The following is an 18,290-nucleotide window of genomic DNA, read 5'->3' as shown; positions in this document are numbered from 1 at the left end:
CTTTTCCAGTGGAGATGAGTGAATTTCTTGAAATTAGTTTTGGGTCGGAATCCCAAAAATCCATCATCGGATTCAATTTATGTCCGACTAAATCCGGTTAGAATTTAAAGTGCCCCAATTAGTCTTCTAGGTCTGTATCCAACCGCAAGCTCTTCGCCATCAAGACAGCATTAGTAATGTCAGACTGACGGTGACATCTATGGCTATGGGTAAATGCATGGTGGCCGCTGGTAACAAACAGCCTTTTTAATAACACACTGCACTGTCAGATTATTATTTTTAAATTAAAAACAATCCAAACTTTACCCCTTTTTGGTTGCAGAAGCCTTCTTCTCTGTCTTTTGATCTGTAAAATGAGAGCTGTCATTTTGAGCGATTCTTCAAGCAATGCGTTAGACTCCAAAATTTAGAGGCATTTAGTAACGCATTCAATTTGTTTAGAATCTATTCATTCATCTCTGTTTGCCAGAAAAAATATCTAAGCATATTGGGGGTCATTTATTAGTCTAAAACACCGGTCTTAATAAGTCGTATAGCTGTCGGTTTGAAATTCCGAAGTTATCCAGAACCGGTCTAAATGTAAGCCAGCTTCCTTGACCATTCCTTAAACCATTTTCTACGGCGAAAACAGGCGTAGAAAATGATGAATGAGACGGGCCTGCTGTCCCCAGCCCACTCCACGCCCACTTTTTTAGACCTGGCGTGAGCGGAAAAAAGTCTCAGATTGCGGTGCAAATAACCTTTGCAATGCAATCTGCACCAGAAATACGCCTAATATAGGCGTATTTCTGATCGTAAATGACCCCCATAGATTCCAGCGCATTTCAGTGTCAAAGGGCAATCTGAAGAGTGCTCGTGTCCCTTTGGCCAGGATTGTAGTATAAAAACCCAAACATTTGTAAACGGCTCCTTGACAAAAGAAAGGACAAAATGATTAATTTGTTGGTCTCCAGGATATCCTGTGGATAATTACAGCCAGAATCGCCAGTTTTCGCCAATGTTTGTAAAAGACAAATCTGCTATCGATTCTAAGGGAGAACTGTAATTGAAACTTGGATTTCTGATGCCGATTTGCATGCGAAGTAGCTCCATAAGGGTGCGGCCACATGGTCAGGTTTCTTGATGTAGTTTTGGAACACCAAACCAGGAGTAACATAGTAACATAGTACATAAGGCCGAAAAAAGACATTTGTCCATCCAGTTCGGCCTGTCATCCTGCAAGTTGATCCAGAGGAAGGCAAAAAAAAAAACTGTGAGGTAGAAGCCAATTTTCCCCACTTTAGGGGAATAAAAAATTCCTTCCTGACTCCAATCAGGCAATCAGAATAACATAATAATATAATATAATGTCATCTTATGCATTGTTGTCCAGGTCCTATACACTGTGCCTTCCTAATCTGTTTGCAACTGTTATGTTCATGTAATATACCTAGTTCACCAGCAGGTGGCAGAAATATGACAGAGCTGTACTTAGATAAAATTAAACTTTCCATTCCATTCTACCCCCCTCTGTAGGGAAGTGGGCCAGTCCTACTTCCTGCAGGAAGGGTGGGGACCAGTTAGAGTCAGTCTGGTCTTCCCTAGACAGGGGAAGGGTGTGCAGGGGCACGTCTCTGCTTGACATGCCAGCCAGAGCACCCTAAGCACTGCTGGCCATGGAGGCCAAAGCTTGAAGCATCAGGAGCCAGGAGGCATAACCTAGAGTCAGACTACAGAGAAGAAGTGCAGCATACAGAAGAAGCTGAGTTATACAGCCAGCCTGTCAGTACAGCAGAGTCAGAGAGAAACAGAGATATAGCAGAGTTGAGTTTGCCTGCTAGTTTAGTGCCAAAGCCTGCTGGAACCAAGACAAAGCCTGTAAACTGTTTTGGAGAACTTCATCTCAAGGTCTGTACTCAAGTTATTACTCAATCCCTCAATTATTCCCCCTATTTATTGCATCAGAGCCAAAGCCTAGGGTCCAGCGGTATCCAGGTAGGAGCACCGTGACACACATAGGCATTTTGGGCCGCACTATACCATTCTGCATTTTCTACACCTGGGGCGCGATAGAGGGCCCTGGGGTGCGGCCGCCCATTTTACATACACAAGCCCCATATGTTTGTCCACTAGCCCCCACCAATACTGACAATCCTCACTAGAGATGAGCGAATTGAATCCAATGAAGTAATGCGAATCCAACGAAATAGTGTTAAAAAAAAATCATACTTACTACCTCTATTTGCTCGCGACGGGCCGACCGCCGTCATCTTGATTGAAGATCTTGGCCGAAATCCCGAGCATGGTGACATACAAGGTCACCACGCTGGCTGGCGTGATGACGTCATCTCAGGCCGTGTGAGTTTTCACACAAGATCTTCAAGCAAGATGGTGGCGGTAAGTATGATTTAATTCTTTTTAATGTAAATTTTACACTGTATTGTTACACTCAGATGCTGTGATCATGTATCTGAGGGGTACAATGATGGGGAGTGGCGCTATCGCAGCTCCCTGTCATTGAACCCGCTACTTACAAAAAAAATTCTTTGTGATGAAATAATTCGTAATGGAGCAAATTTCTTTGTTAGCAGCCGAATCGAAATTTCTAAAGCTTCGCTCATCTCTAATCCCCACTGCTGGTTTACTGCTTTGTCCTCTCTGATAAATTTTGACCTTGGTACAACACAGAAGGAGCAGGCATCAGCTCCTCTGCTCTCTATGATTAGACAGACATCAGCTTTCAGAGGCAATCCACTTGACCATTAGCACAGTTCTGCAAGCTATAAATGTTAATGTACAGTACAGGCTTAAAATAACAAACCTTTCCATGCACAAGGCTGTGTTCACAATTACGTTGAATGCAGGTTCCAGCAGATGTTACAGCAGCATACAGCGTTATTTTTACCATTAAAACAGCAGGACCCGATAGACCTCATTATAACCCACACACCAGTAGAATGGATCCAGCAGTGGTTTCCGTTATGAAATAGTAATATTAATTTTCCACCATCCCTGCACTTACAGACTGTTTGGTCCATTACCATTCTCGGTTGACAATGCTACACATACTGTACACAAAAATATATTCCAGGACCTCTAAACCTAAGGCAAGGGTAAGAAACTTTCTGTACTCTCAGTCACTGTAATATACACAAAAAGAAAATTAAAGTGCATCTGACTGAAAGTTTCATACCCTTGCCTTAAGCCGGCCATACACATTCAATAGCTGTTGGCTGAACATTTGTTCTCCCAACTCTCTCCCAACTCCCTCATACATATACTACTTCAGTTCAGCGTATGAGGATTCAGTGGGGAGTGTATCAGACAGTGGCTGTGGACTGTGCCAACTAACCAGTTTGACTTTGGGCTAGACATAAGGGTGTTAACCTGGCAGTTCCCTGGCATTAACTCTTTAATCCCTGTACAGGGATCTGGACTTTGCTGCAGGAAACTAACCAGGCCACTACCTCCTGAAGTAGTCCTGGTGTAGTTGACAGCTGACCCACAGGGTAGTAAGGGAAGGAGAAGAAAGTTGCTTCAGACACTTTTGGCGGTGGCTTATATCCTGGGAGAACAAAAGGATCAGGCAGAAAATTTAAGTTTGCCCAATTGTTCTCTTCTCTGACATCATCTGTTGGGGGAGGAGCTCCCCATATACTTTAGGCTGTTGGTCAAACCTGCTCACACTAATGTGTAATGTGTATGGGGGCCTTTAGGTTTAAAGCTATTTTTGTGCGTGTGGTTTTAAAATCAGGGTTTGTCAAGCTAACCATGTTAAAGGGGTTTTCCTAGCTTTTAACTCCTTAAGGACCGGGCTCATTTTCACCTTAAGGACCAGTTAATTTTTTGCAAATCTGACCAGTGTCACTTTATGTGGTGATAACTTTAAAACGCTTTGACTTATCAAGGCCATTCTGAGACTGTTTTTTCGTCACATATTGTAATTCATGACACTGGTAAAATGGAGTAAAAAAAAATCATTTTTATTTATAAAAAAAATACCAAATTTGCCAAAAATTTGGAAACATTTTCAAATTTCCAAGTTTCAATTTCTCTACTTCTGTAATACATAGTAATACCTACAAAAATAGTTATTACTTTACATTCCCCATATGTCTACTTCATGTTTGGATCATTTTGGGAATGACATTTTATTTTTTTGGGGATGTTACAAGGCTTAGAAGTTTAGAAGCAAATCTTGAAATATTTCAGAAATTTTCAAAAACCCACTTTTCAAGGACCAGTTCAGATCTGAAGTCACTTTGTGAGGCTTACATAATAGAAACCACCCAAAAATGACCCCATCCTAGAAACTACACCCCTCAAGGTATTCAAAACTGATTTTGCAAGCTTTGTTTACCCTTTAGGTGTTTCACAAGAATTAATGGAAAATAGAGATACAATTTCAAAATTTCACTTTTTCGGCAGATTTTCCATTTTAATAATTTTTTTCCAGTTACAAAGCAAGGATTAACAGCCAAACAAAACTCAATATTTATGGCTCTGATTCCGTAGTTTACAGAAACACCCCATATGTGGTCGTAAACTGCTGTATGGGCACACGGCAGGGTGCAGAAGGAAAGGAATGCAGTACGGTTTTTGGAAGGCAGATTTTGCTGGACTGGTTTTTTGACACCATGTCCCATTTAAAGCCCCCCTGATGCACCCCTAGAGTAGAAACTCCAAAAATGTGACCCCATTCTAGAAACTACACCCCTCAAGGAATTCAAAACTAATTTTATAAACTTTGCTAACCTTTTAGGTGTTCCACAAGAATTAATGGAAAATTGAGATACAATTTAAAAATTTCACTTTTTTGGCAGATTTTCCATTTTAATGATTTTTTTCCAGTTAAAAAGCAAGGGTTAACAGCCAAACAAAACTCAATATTTATGGCTGTGATTCTGAAGTTTACAGGGCGCAGAAGGAAAGAAATGCCATACGGTTTTTGGAAGGCAGAATTTGCTGGACTGTTTTTTTGACACCATGTCCCATTTGAAGCCCCCCTGATGCACTCCTAGAGTAGAAACTGCAAAAAAGTGACCCCATTTTAGAAACTACAGGATAGGGTGGCAGTTTTGTTGGTACTAGTTTAAGGTACATATGATTTTTGGTTGCTCTATATTATTAGATATTATATTACACTTTTGTGAGGCAAGGTAACAAGAAATAGCTGTTTTGGCACCGTTTTTATTTTTTGTTGTTTACAACATTCATCTGACAGGTTTTTGAAACAAAAAAATATCATGTTTTAGAGTTTACATAGTCTGAGAGCCATAGTTTTTTCAGTTTTTGGGCGATTATCTTGGGTCGGGTATGATTTTTGCAGCATGAGATGGCGGTTTGATTGGCACTATTTTGGGGTGCGTATGACTTTTTGATCGCTTGCTATTACACTTTTTGTGATGTAAGGTGACAATTTTTATTTTATTTATCACAGTTTTTATTTTAAATTTTTTACGGTGTTCATCTGAAGAGTTAGGTCATGTGATATTTTTATAGAGCCGGTCGATACGGACGCGGCGATACCTAATATGTATACTTATTTTTTTATTTATGTAAGTTTTACACAATAATATAATTTTTTAAACAAAAAAAAATCATGTTTTAGTATCTCCATAGTCTGAGAGCAATAGTTTTTTCAGTTTTTGGGCGATTATCTTAGTTAGGGTCTCATTTTTTGCGGGATGAGATGACGGTTTGATTGGCACTATTTTGGGGTGCATATGACTTTTTGATCGCTTGCTATTACACTTTTTGTGATGTAAGGTGACAAAAATGGTTTATTTAGCACAGTTTTTATTTTTCATTTTTTACAGTGTTCATCTGAGGGGTTAAGTCATGTGATATTTTTATAGAGCCGGTTGATACGTACGCGGCGATACCTAATATGTATACTTTTTTTATTTATGTAAGTTTTACACAATAATAGCTTTTTTAAAACAAAAAAAATATGTTTTAGTGTCTCCATATTCTGAGCCATATATATATATATTTTTTTTTGGGCGATTGTCTCAACTAGGGGCTCATTTTTTGCGGGATGAGGTGACGGTTATATTGGTATTATTTTGGTGGGCATACGCCTTTTTGATCGCTTGCTGTTGTACTTTTTGTGATGTAAGGTGACCAAAAAAATGGTTTATTTAGCACAGTTTTTATTTTTTATTTTTTACGGTGTTCATCTGAGGGGTTAGGTCATGTGATATGTTTATAGAGCCTGTCGATACGGACGCGGCGATACCTAATATGCTAACTTTTTCCCCCCTATTTTTCACCAATTTTTTTTAACTTTATTTGGAGAAAATGACGTTTTTGTTTATTTTTACTTGAAACTTTTAATTGTTTGGGGAAAACTTTATTTTTTCAACTTAATTTTTTCAACTTTTTTTTGTCCCACTTTGGGACTTCAACTTTTGGTAGTCTAATCCTTTACAATGCATTCCAATACTTCTGTATTGGAATGCATTGGCTGTATGAGTAATACAGTGTGTATTACTTATACAGCTTCCTATAGAAATAAGAGGGGCACTCTCTACATATGGGACCACACACAAGATAGATATGGTAATTTTACATTTAATATCCTCACTACAGATAGCAATAACAATACATTTTCCCTAAAAATACAAAGTGAATGAATAAAAAGGATAAAAATACACTCCCTCAAAATAAAATACATCAATTAATCATGCAGTATAATGCTAGAATCTGCCACTGTATGGAGAAAGAAGGAAATGTATCCACTATATATATAGCTGCTCCTTGTGGTCAAAAGTGACTAGTCCTTGAATTCAAATATAGCAATATAGCAATGTATTTCTCCAGGTAGGCTATTCAGTGTTCTAGTTCCGTTCAAAGTGCGATAGTACAGTTCTCATTCAAAGGTCAGTAGTGTAGTTAAATAGTATGAGCAGTCCATGCAGCTTTTGTATATCTTAATCCAATTGTAATCCGATATCACTATGCAGTCAGTTCAGCCTTACATATAACAGGCTATGCTGCTTTATTTCACTGCGGTAAATGTATCAGCCTGGCGGCTGCATAGTGCGCTGTTCTGTCCGGAACTAAAAGTGAATGTCTCTTACCAGACTCTCGATGTGCCACTCGCCCGCCTCCCAGTAGTCTGCGTCTCTTACCGGCCTCCCGATTCACGGCGTCCTCCGCTGCCCTGCTCCTCACCCTTCATGCGGTGTGCCACGTGGTGACGCAAGCGTCGGCACGGCGCCTCACGTGACGCGGAAGAGGCGTTCCTTATGTTTGCTGGAGGTCCTAGCTGGGCTGGAGCAATTCCTAGACAGGCCTGTCGTTATTAATTTGCGTGCACATCAGTTAGTTAAGCTCACTTGCTGGGACCATACGCGTTTCGGGGACAACCCCTTCCTCATACAGCTTCCTGCCTGTGAGATCCAGGGGGCTGGATCTCACAGGCTCGTCACAGGAAGGCAGCGCCAATGCCTAAGGAAGGCATCGCGCTGCCTTCCATGCTATCGGGTCCCCCTTACAGCCGCACGGGGACCCGATGGCACAGCCGCCGCACCATAAAAAGCCGCAAACCGCAGGTCTGAATTGACACTGAACCCCATCCTCCCGCGCATTGACCCAAGGTGCCTGCTCAATGATTTGAGCAGGCACCTTGTTCCGATCACCGCCCGCCAGGCGGCGGTGATCGGAAATACACATGACATACCGGTACGTCATGTGTCTATAAGTACCGGGACAACATGCCGTACCGCTACGTCATGTGTCCGGAAGAGGTTAATATTGTTGACCTATCCTCAGGTTAGGTCATCAAAATCAGATCAGTGGGGGTCCAACACCCGACACCCCTGCCGATCATTGTATGAAAAGAAGGCACTGTCTCTCTTCCTGCTCACTGCTGTTATGTCTATGGCAAGCAGGAAGAGAGACAGAAGACGGCACACGTGCACGTGTCTTCTCTTCATACAGCTGATTGGCGGGGGCCTGATGATAGGTCATCAATATTAAAAGCCTGGAAAGCCCCTTAAATTCTGTGGCGCCCCATTGGATTTTTTTAGATGGTTGTTGGCTTCACTACATTTCTATGCGTATTCTACGTATTAGTAGTTAACCATTATTGTGGCTACCATAAGACTGTTATCTGGTCACCCTTGAGATACATAGTGAAGGGGGCTACACGAATTTACATGCCCTTTAGGTCTTAGTCTTTCCCATGTAGCTGCACCTAATTCTTTCAATTTCAGTTCAGTTACATGAAATATCTTCTCTTCTCTCTATCTTCTTTTTCTTCCTGACTTTGGTACTTTGTTATTTGCAGATAATGCCTTTTACCAAGACTATTACTAATGTCAGCACAAGGTTACCCAAGTTTCTTGGAGAACATAGACGCTCTCAACCTTTAATGTAAATAAAAGGAAATATTTTTCATCAGAGGCGACGGGATTGTCAGTTTAATATCACTATTTCTTTACTGCGTGAGGCAGAGACAAAGCAGCGAATCCACTTATTTTGACATTTGTACCATTTTCCTACAAGAGTGTCATATGTCTGCAAGAATTACAATTTTATTCCAGCGCCTGATATAACGCAGTTCTGGATGTCTTGCTGTTTTAGATGAATGCTTAGATTTCTACTCAGGGTAAAAAAAAAAATATAAAAAAATGATTGTAATAGCATCACTATATGTATGATTGTTCAAACCTCCTCACGAAGTGTGGGAATGAGCGGGTTATATTTAGATGTTAAATGGACATTTGAAGGGGGTTGTTTATCTGCTGTCAGAGTTTGTAAGATGCATCACAAGAGATGTAAACCTAATGAAGTCAGTGGCGTCCAATGTAAAACTTGTTGTCGGAAGGAATTTGTTCACCACTAACTGAAGACTTTAATTCTAGGACAGAAAATTGCATCATTTTTGCCTCCAGCAAGTAGCGGGACTATGACAGATTGGGGATGAATTACATAGAACAACACGTGGGCGCATATTTCTAGGAAAGAAGTGCTGAATAATTTTAAAGGGAACCTGTCAGCAGCAAAAACCACCCCAAACCGCCAGCAGTACCTTCAAGTAGCCGGCAGTGTGTTTCTAATGATGATTTTCTTCCTGCAGTCAGATGCTGTAAAAGCAGGAAAAAACTTTCTTTTATTCCTCGTCCGTGCTATTTTCGAGTCACTCTTGAAGTCAAGCGGGCAGCGGCCTCCTTGCTTTAAGTCAAGGTAACCATGCCTCCTTCCCTGCCCCTTTACCTGTGACTGACAGCGCTTGTGCCCGACAGCCGGCTGTCAGTCACAGAAGAAGGGGCAGTGAAGGGGGCACGGTTACCTTGACTTAAAGCAAGGCTTCTTTTTTAACTTTATTTTTTGTCTCACTCTGGAATTTCAACTTTTGGGGGTCTGATCCCCTTTACAATGCATTACAATTAGAGGTGGGACGAATCAAATTTTTTTCGAATCCGAAAAAGGTTCTCGAATCTATCGAATCTTTCGAATCTCGCATCCTACGAATCCTGTACATAAGAATTGTGTGAACGGTGTAAGAAACAAAGTGATCCAAACACTTATTGGGGTGATCTGTGGATGACACTGGTATGGGGGGATCTGTGGATGGCACTGTTATGGGGGGATCTGTGGATGGCACTGTGATTCGGGATCTGTGGATGGCACTGTGATTCGGGATCTGTGGATGGCACTGTTATGGGGGATCTGTGGATGGCACTTTTATGGGGGCTCTGTGGATGGCACTGTTATGGGGGATCTCTGGATGGCACTGTTATGGGGGTTTTCTGGATGGCACTGTTATGGGGGATCTCTGGATGGCACTGTTATGGTGGGATCTCTGGATGGCACTGTTATGGGGGATCTGTGGATGGCACTGTTATGGGGATCTCTGGGTGGCACTGTTATGGGGGATCTCTGGATGGCACTGTTATGGGGGATCTGTGGATGGCACTGTTATGGGGATCTCTGGGTGGCACTGTTATGGGGGCTCTCTGGATGGCACTGTTATGGGGGATCTCTGGATGGCACTGTTATGGGGGATCTCTGAATGGCACTGTGATGGGGGGGGGGATCTGTGGATGACACATATATAGAATCTTATGCTATGTGCCATCCACAGATCCCCCCCATAACAGTGTCCCTGCAGTGTGAATGACCCCCAATATAGGGGCTGGGGGCCGGCATCTGGATTAGGAATGACAGCAGGGACCGTTGCAGTCCCTGTATTCAAATGCACCGGCCCCGCTCACTGTAGTATACTCTTATGATCTAACCTGCATTGTTAAGATATAATAATCCATCTGTATTACTTACATTACAACATTAAGTTCCATAGCAGAGAGGAGGGAGGAGGCAGGCCGAGAGGATGGGCAGGCGGTGCGTCACTCACTATGTCACTCGCCTGTGCCGCCTGCTTCATTCAGAAAGTGGGCGGTGCAGGCACGTGACGTAGTGAGTGACACGCCGCACGCCCGTCCTCCCGGCCTGCCTCCTTTCTGCTACGGAACTTAATGTTGTAATGTAAGTAATACAGATGGATTATTATATCTTAACAATGCAGGTTAGATCATAAAATTATACTACAGAGAGCGGGGCCGGTTCATTAGAATACAGGGACTGCACCGGTCCCCGCTCTCGTGGATTCGTCGGATTCGAATTTAGTAAATGAGGTCGGGATTCGAGTCCACGAATCCCTCGAATCCAACAAGATTCGTCGTCCCACCTCTAATTACAATACTTCTATATTGTAATGCATTGGCTGTAAGTGTATTACTCATTGTACGGATGTAGCAGGGTTAACACTCATGCTTTATGAGACATGTTATCTAAACTAAATGCAACTAAATGCGTTAAGCAATAGCTTTTCAGTGGCTTTTGTTTCAAGATAACGCGATGAGTTAAGAAATTTGAGTTAATAGTGTGGGTGTTACCCCTGCTACATCTGTAATACACTTCAGCCTGCTTCCAGGGGGCTGGATCTCACAGGCTCACACGGATGGCAGCCACGATGCCTAAGGAAGGCATTGGGCTGCCGTCCAAGCCATCAGGTCCCCGTCACAGCAGCGCGCAGGATACCGCATGTGCCGCGGTCAGCGCTGATCACGGCAGTGCAAGGGTTAATGCGCCGGCATCGGTGTTTTCACCGATGCCGGCGCATACAGCCGGGGTCCAGCTATCATTGACTGCTGGACCCCTGCAGCTGATCGGGCAGGCGCAGCTCCTGCACTCGCCCGATCAGAGTGCCGTAGCTGTACGGCGCTGGGATTTGTGACCCTGTTTCCAGCGCCGTACATGTACCGCGCTTCTATTCTACGAGTTAATATGAATAATTCATAATGAAAACTATGTTTTAATAGATTCCAGCAGTTATCAGGGAATTATTTTGGACTTATGGTTGTAGTCTATGGTTGGAGATTAATTCACTGTTAGGGCTCGTTCACACCAGCGCGTGAAGCCCGTGCCCGTGCTGTGGACAGCAAATTGTAGTCCGCAATGCACGGGTTCCATGATGGTTGCTGGATAGATGTCTAGACTACTGTGGATGCAACTCACAACTATGGATAAAGTCCGTTATTGCACTGAATAGTGGTCTACTGAGAGCACCTTGAAATCCGTTTTGGAGAAGGAACACCCTAAGGGCTCATGCACACGACCGTTGTTTTTGCGGTCCGTTTTTCACGGATCCGTTGTTCAGTATCTGAGTTTTTTTTTCCTCTGATTTAAGTCCATTCAGTTCCATTATTCCACAAAACATATCCGCATGGTTTTCGTATGCGATCCGTTTTTTGCGGATCGGAAACAGTAACTTATTAATCACCACCACACACATGAGCAATATGGGCTGGGCATAGCATTTCTACAGTATATATCTGCAAAATACGGATGAAATACGGATGACATACGGATCTGTTCAGTGTGCGTTCCGTATTTTTTGCGGACCCATTGACTTGAATGGGGCCTTGGACCGTGATTTGCGGACAATAATAGGACATGCACTTTTTTTTGCGGAACGGAAATATGGAAACAGAATGCAGACGGAGTACCTTCCATTGTTTTTGCAGACCCATTGAAGTGAATGGTTCCGCATACGGTCTGCAAAAAAAAGTAGGATGGGAGTAGTGGTTATGACTCCTTATGGCCATGCAGTAACTAGAGGGTGTAGACTTTCTTCCCTCAGGGCACACTCTGCTGTTGGGGATCATGCCTGGTGGTAGTTTAGGCACACTTGACATTAGGTGTTGGTCTCAGGTTGAGTGGTGCAGTTAAAGGGTACAGTTTGCCAAACCATCTCCAGTTGCGGAAGGGTGCGTTAGTAATATTCCCTCCCACAGCAGCAAAGTCTCTCAGCCATAAACGTGCACACCTTGCTGACTGACTCCAATGCACGTCTTGTAGATTATGGACCTTCTGATTTCCTTCTCTCTGGAGCACTTTTGATGATAAAGTAACTTCCTTGGCTGCAGAAGTCTCAGAGGTGAGGGTTCTCTGAGCTTGGGCCTTGCAAATATTGATCTTTACTGTAGCACAGTTAAGGGCAGACTCCCCACTGACTAACCAGGCAAGGGACCTAACAGTATGAGCAAAGGTTTTAACCCTCAATTGTCCATATATAGTGCTAATAGGTACACAAATATCAATATATCAAATAAATTGCAACATTTAATTTAACAATATAACATTACATCAGTTAACTCTTTGCAGTCACTCTGTTTTGGGGTACTGCAAAAATGTATCTACTGCTAGCTGCAAAGAAGCATTTTCCAAGGAACCATCTTACTAGTGGTGCCACCTTGTGAAAGTTTCTCCCTATGAGTAAAAAAATTACTTTTTAACATTCTTCAGGGTTCTTGTCCCTCATCAGTATGGAGTAGGATTATGACTGGCTCGGTTCGATGCCTTGGATATAGCTTAGGTAGGGTACTGGCTCCCCTTAACAAGACCAGCCCTGTAGGGAGACTTACTGGAAGTACTTCATGTTATGGAGACTCTTTGGCAATGCTCCATGGAAAAACAATATGCAAAGAGGTAATTCCCAAGGAAAGAGAACCATCTTGGTAGTGCCACCTTTTAGAAGTGGTTCTCTGAGTCAAAATCCAATTTTTTAAACAAGCCTTAGGACATGACAAGGGAAAATAGCCAAGACAAATATCCATGCGTAAAAGCAGCTGTTTCAGGGTGCTTGCCCCTCATCAGTACAGAGTAGGTTTCCCATGGAGTATTGCCAATACACCTTCATACCATGGCGCACAGGTCTCTTTAAGGAAAGCCAATACCCTACTTAATCTACTGCTAGCTGAAAGCCATTAGCAAGTTACTGTTGTTTTTTTGCTACTGCATAGCTCCTTTTAGTATTTCATGTATTACAAGGTCATGTTGTAAATGGGCTGTTGGTCTGAATAACCCCTTCAAAACCCCTCCACCAGTTTTTAATGAACTATATTACATGTTCAGACGTGTTGAAGAGTGTTACACGTCTAAAAAAAAGAAACACCAGCCATACTGTGTTACTTGATGATGGTTTCCATGTAGCAAACCATTTCTTCTATGTAGCACAAAGTAGCAATGGACTAAAGTGTAAAACGGCAGAACAGAGACCTTAGAAATATCACAGATTTTGCATTTGCTGAACATATAGCCAAGGATAGGTAAATGTAGAACTTCACTAAGGGACACTAAGCCTAGAATTGAATTGCATTGTTCTTGAACAGCCTTGTAGAAATGCTATCGAGAATACAGGGGTTCATTCCCATCTGATTTCTTTTGCTGGAAGCTTTTTTCCGAGAGGGCAGGGCTTGGCCAAGAGGCATCTATTGTCCCCAATAACTGACATAGCAGTGGGAGAAGGTGAAGATCGGGTACATGATTTTCCCCTGGGTCATCTACAGGAGAATTTGCTATACTGTATATTTTTTTACTTTTGATTGTGCAGCATCAGAGACCTGAGGGTATCTGCAACTGTTATGTATTATTTTGCCATGTTATATTATGCACACCAGGTAGTAATGATAAGGTATGGATGATATGGCTGGCAGGGATAGGGTTAATTATCCTGTTCCTTCTCTCTTGGTAGGAGTGGCCTGGTACTACTTCTTACCAGCAGGGGGAGTTTTATCTAGGACAGCATGGACTGTGAAAGCATGTCCAATTGCTCTTATTCCTAGGGTTTTAGGGACCAGCAAGATAACCCATTCTCCCTTGAGATCATGAGATCACTATGCTAGAGAGACTGCAAGAGTACAAGTATAATGGAAAAGCTATAGCATTGAAAGTCAGCAAAGTGACCAGAAGCCCACAGCTTGACAGACCCTGCTGCAGGTGAGGGATGACGGTTCAAACACCCATCACCTAAATAGCATCCTGGCCAGACCAACATAAAGCCTGCATTACACATTGGACACTAATATTCACAAGTTCTGTTAGCCAGAAGTTCAAGAGAGAGTCATCAGCATGATATCACACCAGAGCTGCTAATTATTGCCACTTATCCAGCCACCATACCTCATCATCTGGGGACAGAAATTGTACTTTGTACAAACTACTGCTGGATGTACTGCAAGTTATCTTTTACACTGAGTAAAGAGAGAGTTTATTCTTTTAGTCTTTAAATCCCCTTTCCTATTTTACATTAGTCATATTTTTTTTCCATTGGGATTTTTTACAAGTTGTGTTTCATATATATCATAAAAATGTAATGTAAAATGATGGACTTCTAACTTTACTGTTTGACCTTATCTAAAAGATACCTGGTGGCACCATAAATGCCTTAGTAAAGAGTCAAGACTCCAGTCAGAAGGAAAGAGAATGGAAATATAGGTAGCTGTAATTAAAGTTTAGTGCTGAATTTTACTGCTGTCACAAGGGCCCAGAAAGCATTTGCCAGGCTTCTTACTTCTGAGTGGGAGGATCTGAAAATGAAAATGTGTTGCAGGACAAGACTCTGAAATAGCAGAATTATTCACGTTAAGAGCTGTTGGCTCTGTTAGGATTGTATAAGCACTATGAAATGACATGGTTAATCTGGAAATTGGGTGAAATGTAGCAAGTAATTAGTGCTTTCTACAAGAATTTCCATAAATGCCATTAAAATCAATAGTGCTGATAGCCTGCTTGGAAGAAATAGAAGATTACTTATATTTTTAAAACTCACTTATAGCTACCAATATTTTTAGCAATGATTTATATCATCTTTTTACATATTTTAATTACATTTTATATCTGGATAATGTCTGTCATTTATTATTTAACTATACCATTTATTTAGATGGTTTGATGAAAAGCAGGACGATGGGAGAACGGAGAGAGAACTCTTTGCCTTAGGTAAGTGGGATTATTACTATGGACGCACTTGAAACAAATGTCCTCAAAGTCTCATGCACACGGCTGTATCCGTATTGCGGTTCACAAGCCACGCATCTGCAAAATACAGATACTGTCCATGTACATTCTTACATTTTTTCACTCCTATCAGAAATAGGACAAGAATTGGACATGTTCTACTAATTGCAGAACTTCCTCAAGGATGTGGACTGCATGAGGATGACATCCGTCTGCTGTCCGTTTTTTCTGCAGACCCCATAGAAGTGAAAGGGAAGAGTATCTGACCTGCAAAAAATGCAGATTGGACACATATCGCAAAGGCAGTCATGTGCATGAGGCTGTCCACCTTTCAATATCATGATGTTTTAGGTCCAGGGTTCTGTGTTTATTCATTCTTTTCATATTTTTTTTATTTCTGACACAGAACTCCATGTTCCCTCTATAGACCTGTGGTAAATTATATTATTATACTACTAGAGGAAGCTCAGGAGCTTACTGTATACAGCAATAGTGATAAGTTCAATGTATAATCCGTATCCAGTAAGGCCCATTGCTTCCTCTAGTGGTGGCTGCCCGGATGCTACCTTTGTTAAGCTATGTGCATGCAGGGAATTTGGAGATCTGTATCAGAAAATGGAGCACCAAACTCAACTTATTTTAAAAGTTTTATCAAAGGGGTATTCCATCTCATGTTATGCAGTGGCCAGAGGTGTCCAGGGTTATGGAAACAGCTTAGCAGCTCTGCTACACTTTTTCTGTAACTCCCAGAGAAGTGAATAGGAGCTACAGAAACATCATAGTACAGTCAGCTAGGCTGTTTCCATAATCCCATACTTCTGGCCACCACATTTTTCGATTTCGGCGATGAACCATTATACTTTGACTTAGGCATAAATCAGTTTAGAAGTTCATTTAGGATACGGATGTAGCGAAGTTAACACACACACTTGGTGAGTTATCACATCTACTGTAGTTAACGCATTATGACTTTGACTGTTAACTCTACTGCATCTGTAGGTCAGACCAAGGCAGGAGACTGCGTTGTCAGATAGCCAGTTGAATGGATTTATCACAAAATTGATTTTCTTCAGCTACTCTGTACTGTGAAACATTGAAGCTGCAGAAGCCAAATGGTGCAAACATTTTTAATAAAAATGTATTGCAAATATTTTTTGTAAGCCCAAAATACATGTAACTCAATAATAAAAATGGCTTTGAAGATGTCCTTAGCCTATAAGTAGAGAATTTCTTAAAATTCAATTTGAGGCCAATTCCACCAAATCTGCCAGCTGATTCGGGCCTGAATACATTTAATATGGATTGAAAATTGTATGGACAAGTCTCTCTCTCTTACCTGATTCTCCTAAATTGAAATCACACAAAATTCATATTAGAATCAGAATTGTTTTTAAAAATCCAGGTTCAATTTCCAGATTTTTGAATCAATTTGCTAAACTCTACATATACAGTAGTTCAGTTAGTAAGAGCAAACATTTGTCGGTTGCATGTTGGAAGAGCAGTTATCAGTCATGCAGCTGCAGTATTGAAGCCGTGTGATTGACAGGGCATGCTATCAGACTAATAAGGACTGGAGAGATGAGGACCAAGTAGTGGACAAGCATCAGAAAGGAATTACACTGTATAATAGATCTAATAATGGGGGCCGGAGACCATGGGCCTTCTTGGCTGGTTGAAGTTTAACACTAGTATTGCACTGGCTTAGTAGTATTCTTGTGGATGGGTGTCTTAGCCGTAGTCCCTCACCTCACAGCAGAGCCTTTAAATGCTGGTCTCAGATGGTCACTCTGCTGTCTGTCTTCTAAAGCATTTACTTGTGGAAAAATTTTGGTTGTTCTCTTTGGAAAATCCTTCTTAGAAGCAGGAGCCCACCAGTGTGCTTTCTCTCTAGTTTCACAAGAACTCTTCCTCCTGGCAGAAGGCAGGACCAGCCCTGTTCCTTGCCAACCTTTACCATCCATTCCCTAATGGTAGATACGGCTAAGCAAACAAAAATAGTGCATAACATAACAATACATTACATAATAAACTATAGACAATGGCAGTACCACCAGGTCCGGGGTACTACACCAGGGCCTGGGTGCGACTAATATATCTTAAATCCCCATATATACAGTTTTTTAATTTGGTGTTAGTGGGTCAATAACTTTTAGACTATTCTCAAAAATGGACGAGTTTGGGCAGTAAGAAGTCATTTATCCGTTAAAAGAAGCCAGTCCAGTCATGGCTGGAAACTTCCACATATTGTGTATGGTCAGAATGAGCAGTTAAACACATTAGTGAAAGCAACATGACACAAATCTGAAATTGAATGTGAGAAAAATACAGATCTCCTGATTAGTGTTTCATAGAAATTGCTCAACTACAAGGGGACAAATTGATGTTTCATTGAAAGCTCCAAAGAGAAAGTGGTTTGATGATTCAGCTCTCTAATGATAATGTAAAGTGCTATGAATTCTCCGCTCATTACCATCTTATTATTCGTTTGGAGAATTGATGATTAACTTCATCTATTTAATTTGCAGAAAGAGAAAATCCAGAAGAAGACATTGAAGGTAAGAAATTCAGCACCCAGATTAGATAACCAAATAGTGTAAATTGGCACATGCAAAGTCATATAGAAGTAAAGAATAAAACTAACACATCAATACTGATAAGAGGGACATAAACACGATTCTGGGATGTGCTTGAAATACAGTATTTAGGTGTGAAGCTTATGCTCCACTTAAAGGGAATTCAGCTAAAGGACTTTTTTTTACTAATTAAAGCGAGATAGGAATATATATTCTCTTTCCTAATTTTTTATTTTCTGTTTGTAGATTTTTTTTATTCTGTGTTCTGTACATCACTATGGAGTCAGCCATCTTACCTGAGCTCCTGCTAACAGCATTTAGGAATATACTTTACAGCTGTTCTCTTATTGCTGTGCAACCTGTGCAGAGGTCACTGTGCAGGGATGGGGAGTATATAAACTGACACCATCACCTATTGTAAATTGT

General features: G+C 41.4%; 1 protein-coding gene across 1 annotated transcript in view; it reads left to right on the top strand.

Moving 5' to 3' along the window:
* The window catches only part of RP1 (RP1 axonemal microtubule associated), a 595,469-nt gene that overhangs the window by 315,828 nt on the left and 261,351 nt on the right, over positions 1-18,290 (top strand). The window contains exons 30-31 of the mRNA XM_040433131.1: positions 15,218-15,273; positions 17,817-17,846. Coding sequence (XP_040289065.1) covers positions 15,218-15,273; positions 17,817-17,846 — 86 coding nt within the window. The remainder of the gene's footprint in view (positions 1-15,217; positions 15,274-17,816; positions 17,847-18,290) is intronic.

The sequence above is a fragment of the Bufo bufo genome, chromosome 5 (assembly GCF_905171765.1).
Source record: "Bufo bufo chromosome 5, aBufBuf1.1, whole genome shotgun sequence".
Taxonomy (NCBI): Eukaryota; Metazoa; Chordata; class Amphibia; order Anura; family Bufonidae; genus Bufo; species Bufo bufo.
The sequence above is the reverse complement of the archived record's forward strand: the minus strand, read 5'-3'. Positions and strand labels throughout refer to the sequence as shown.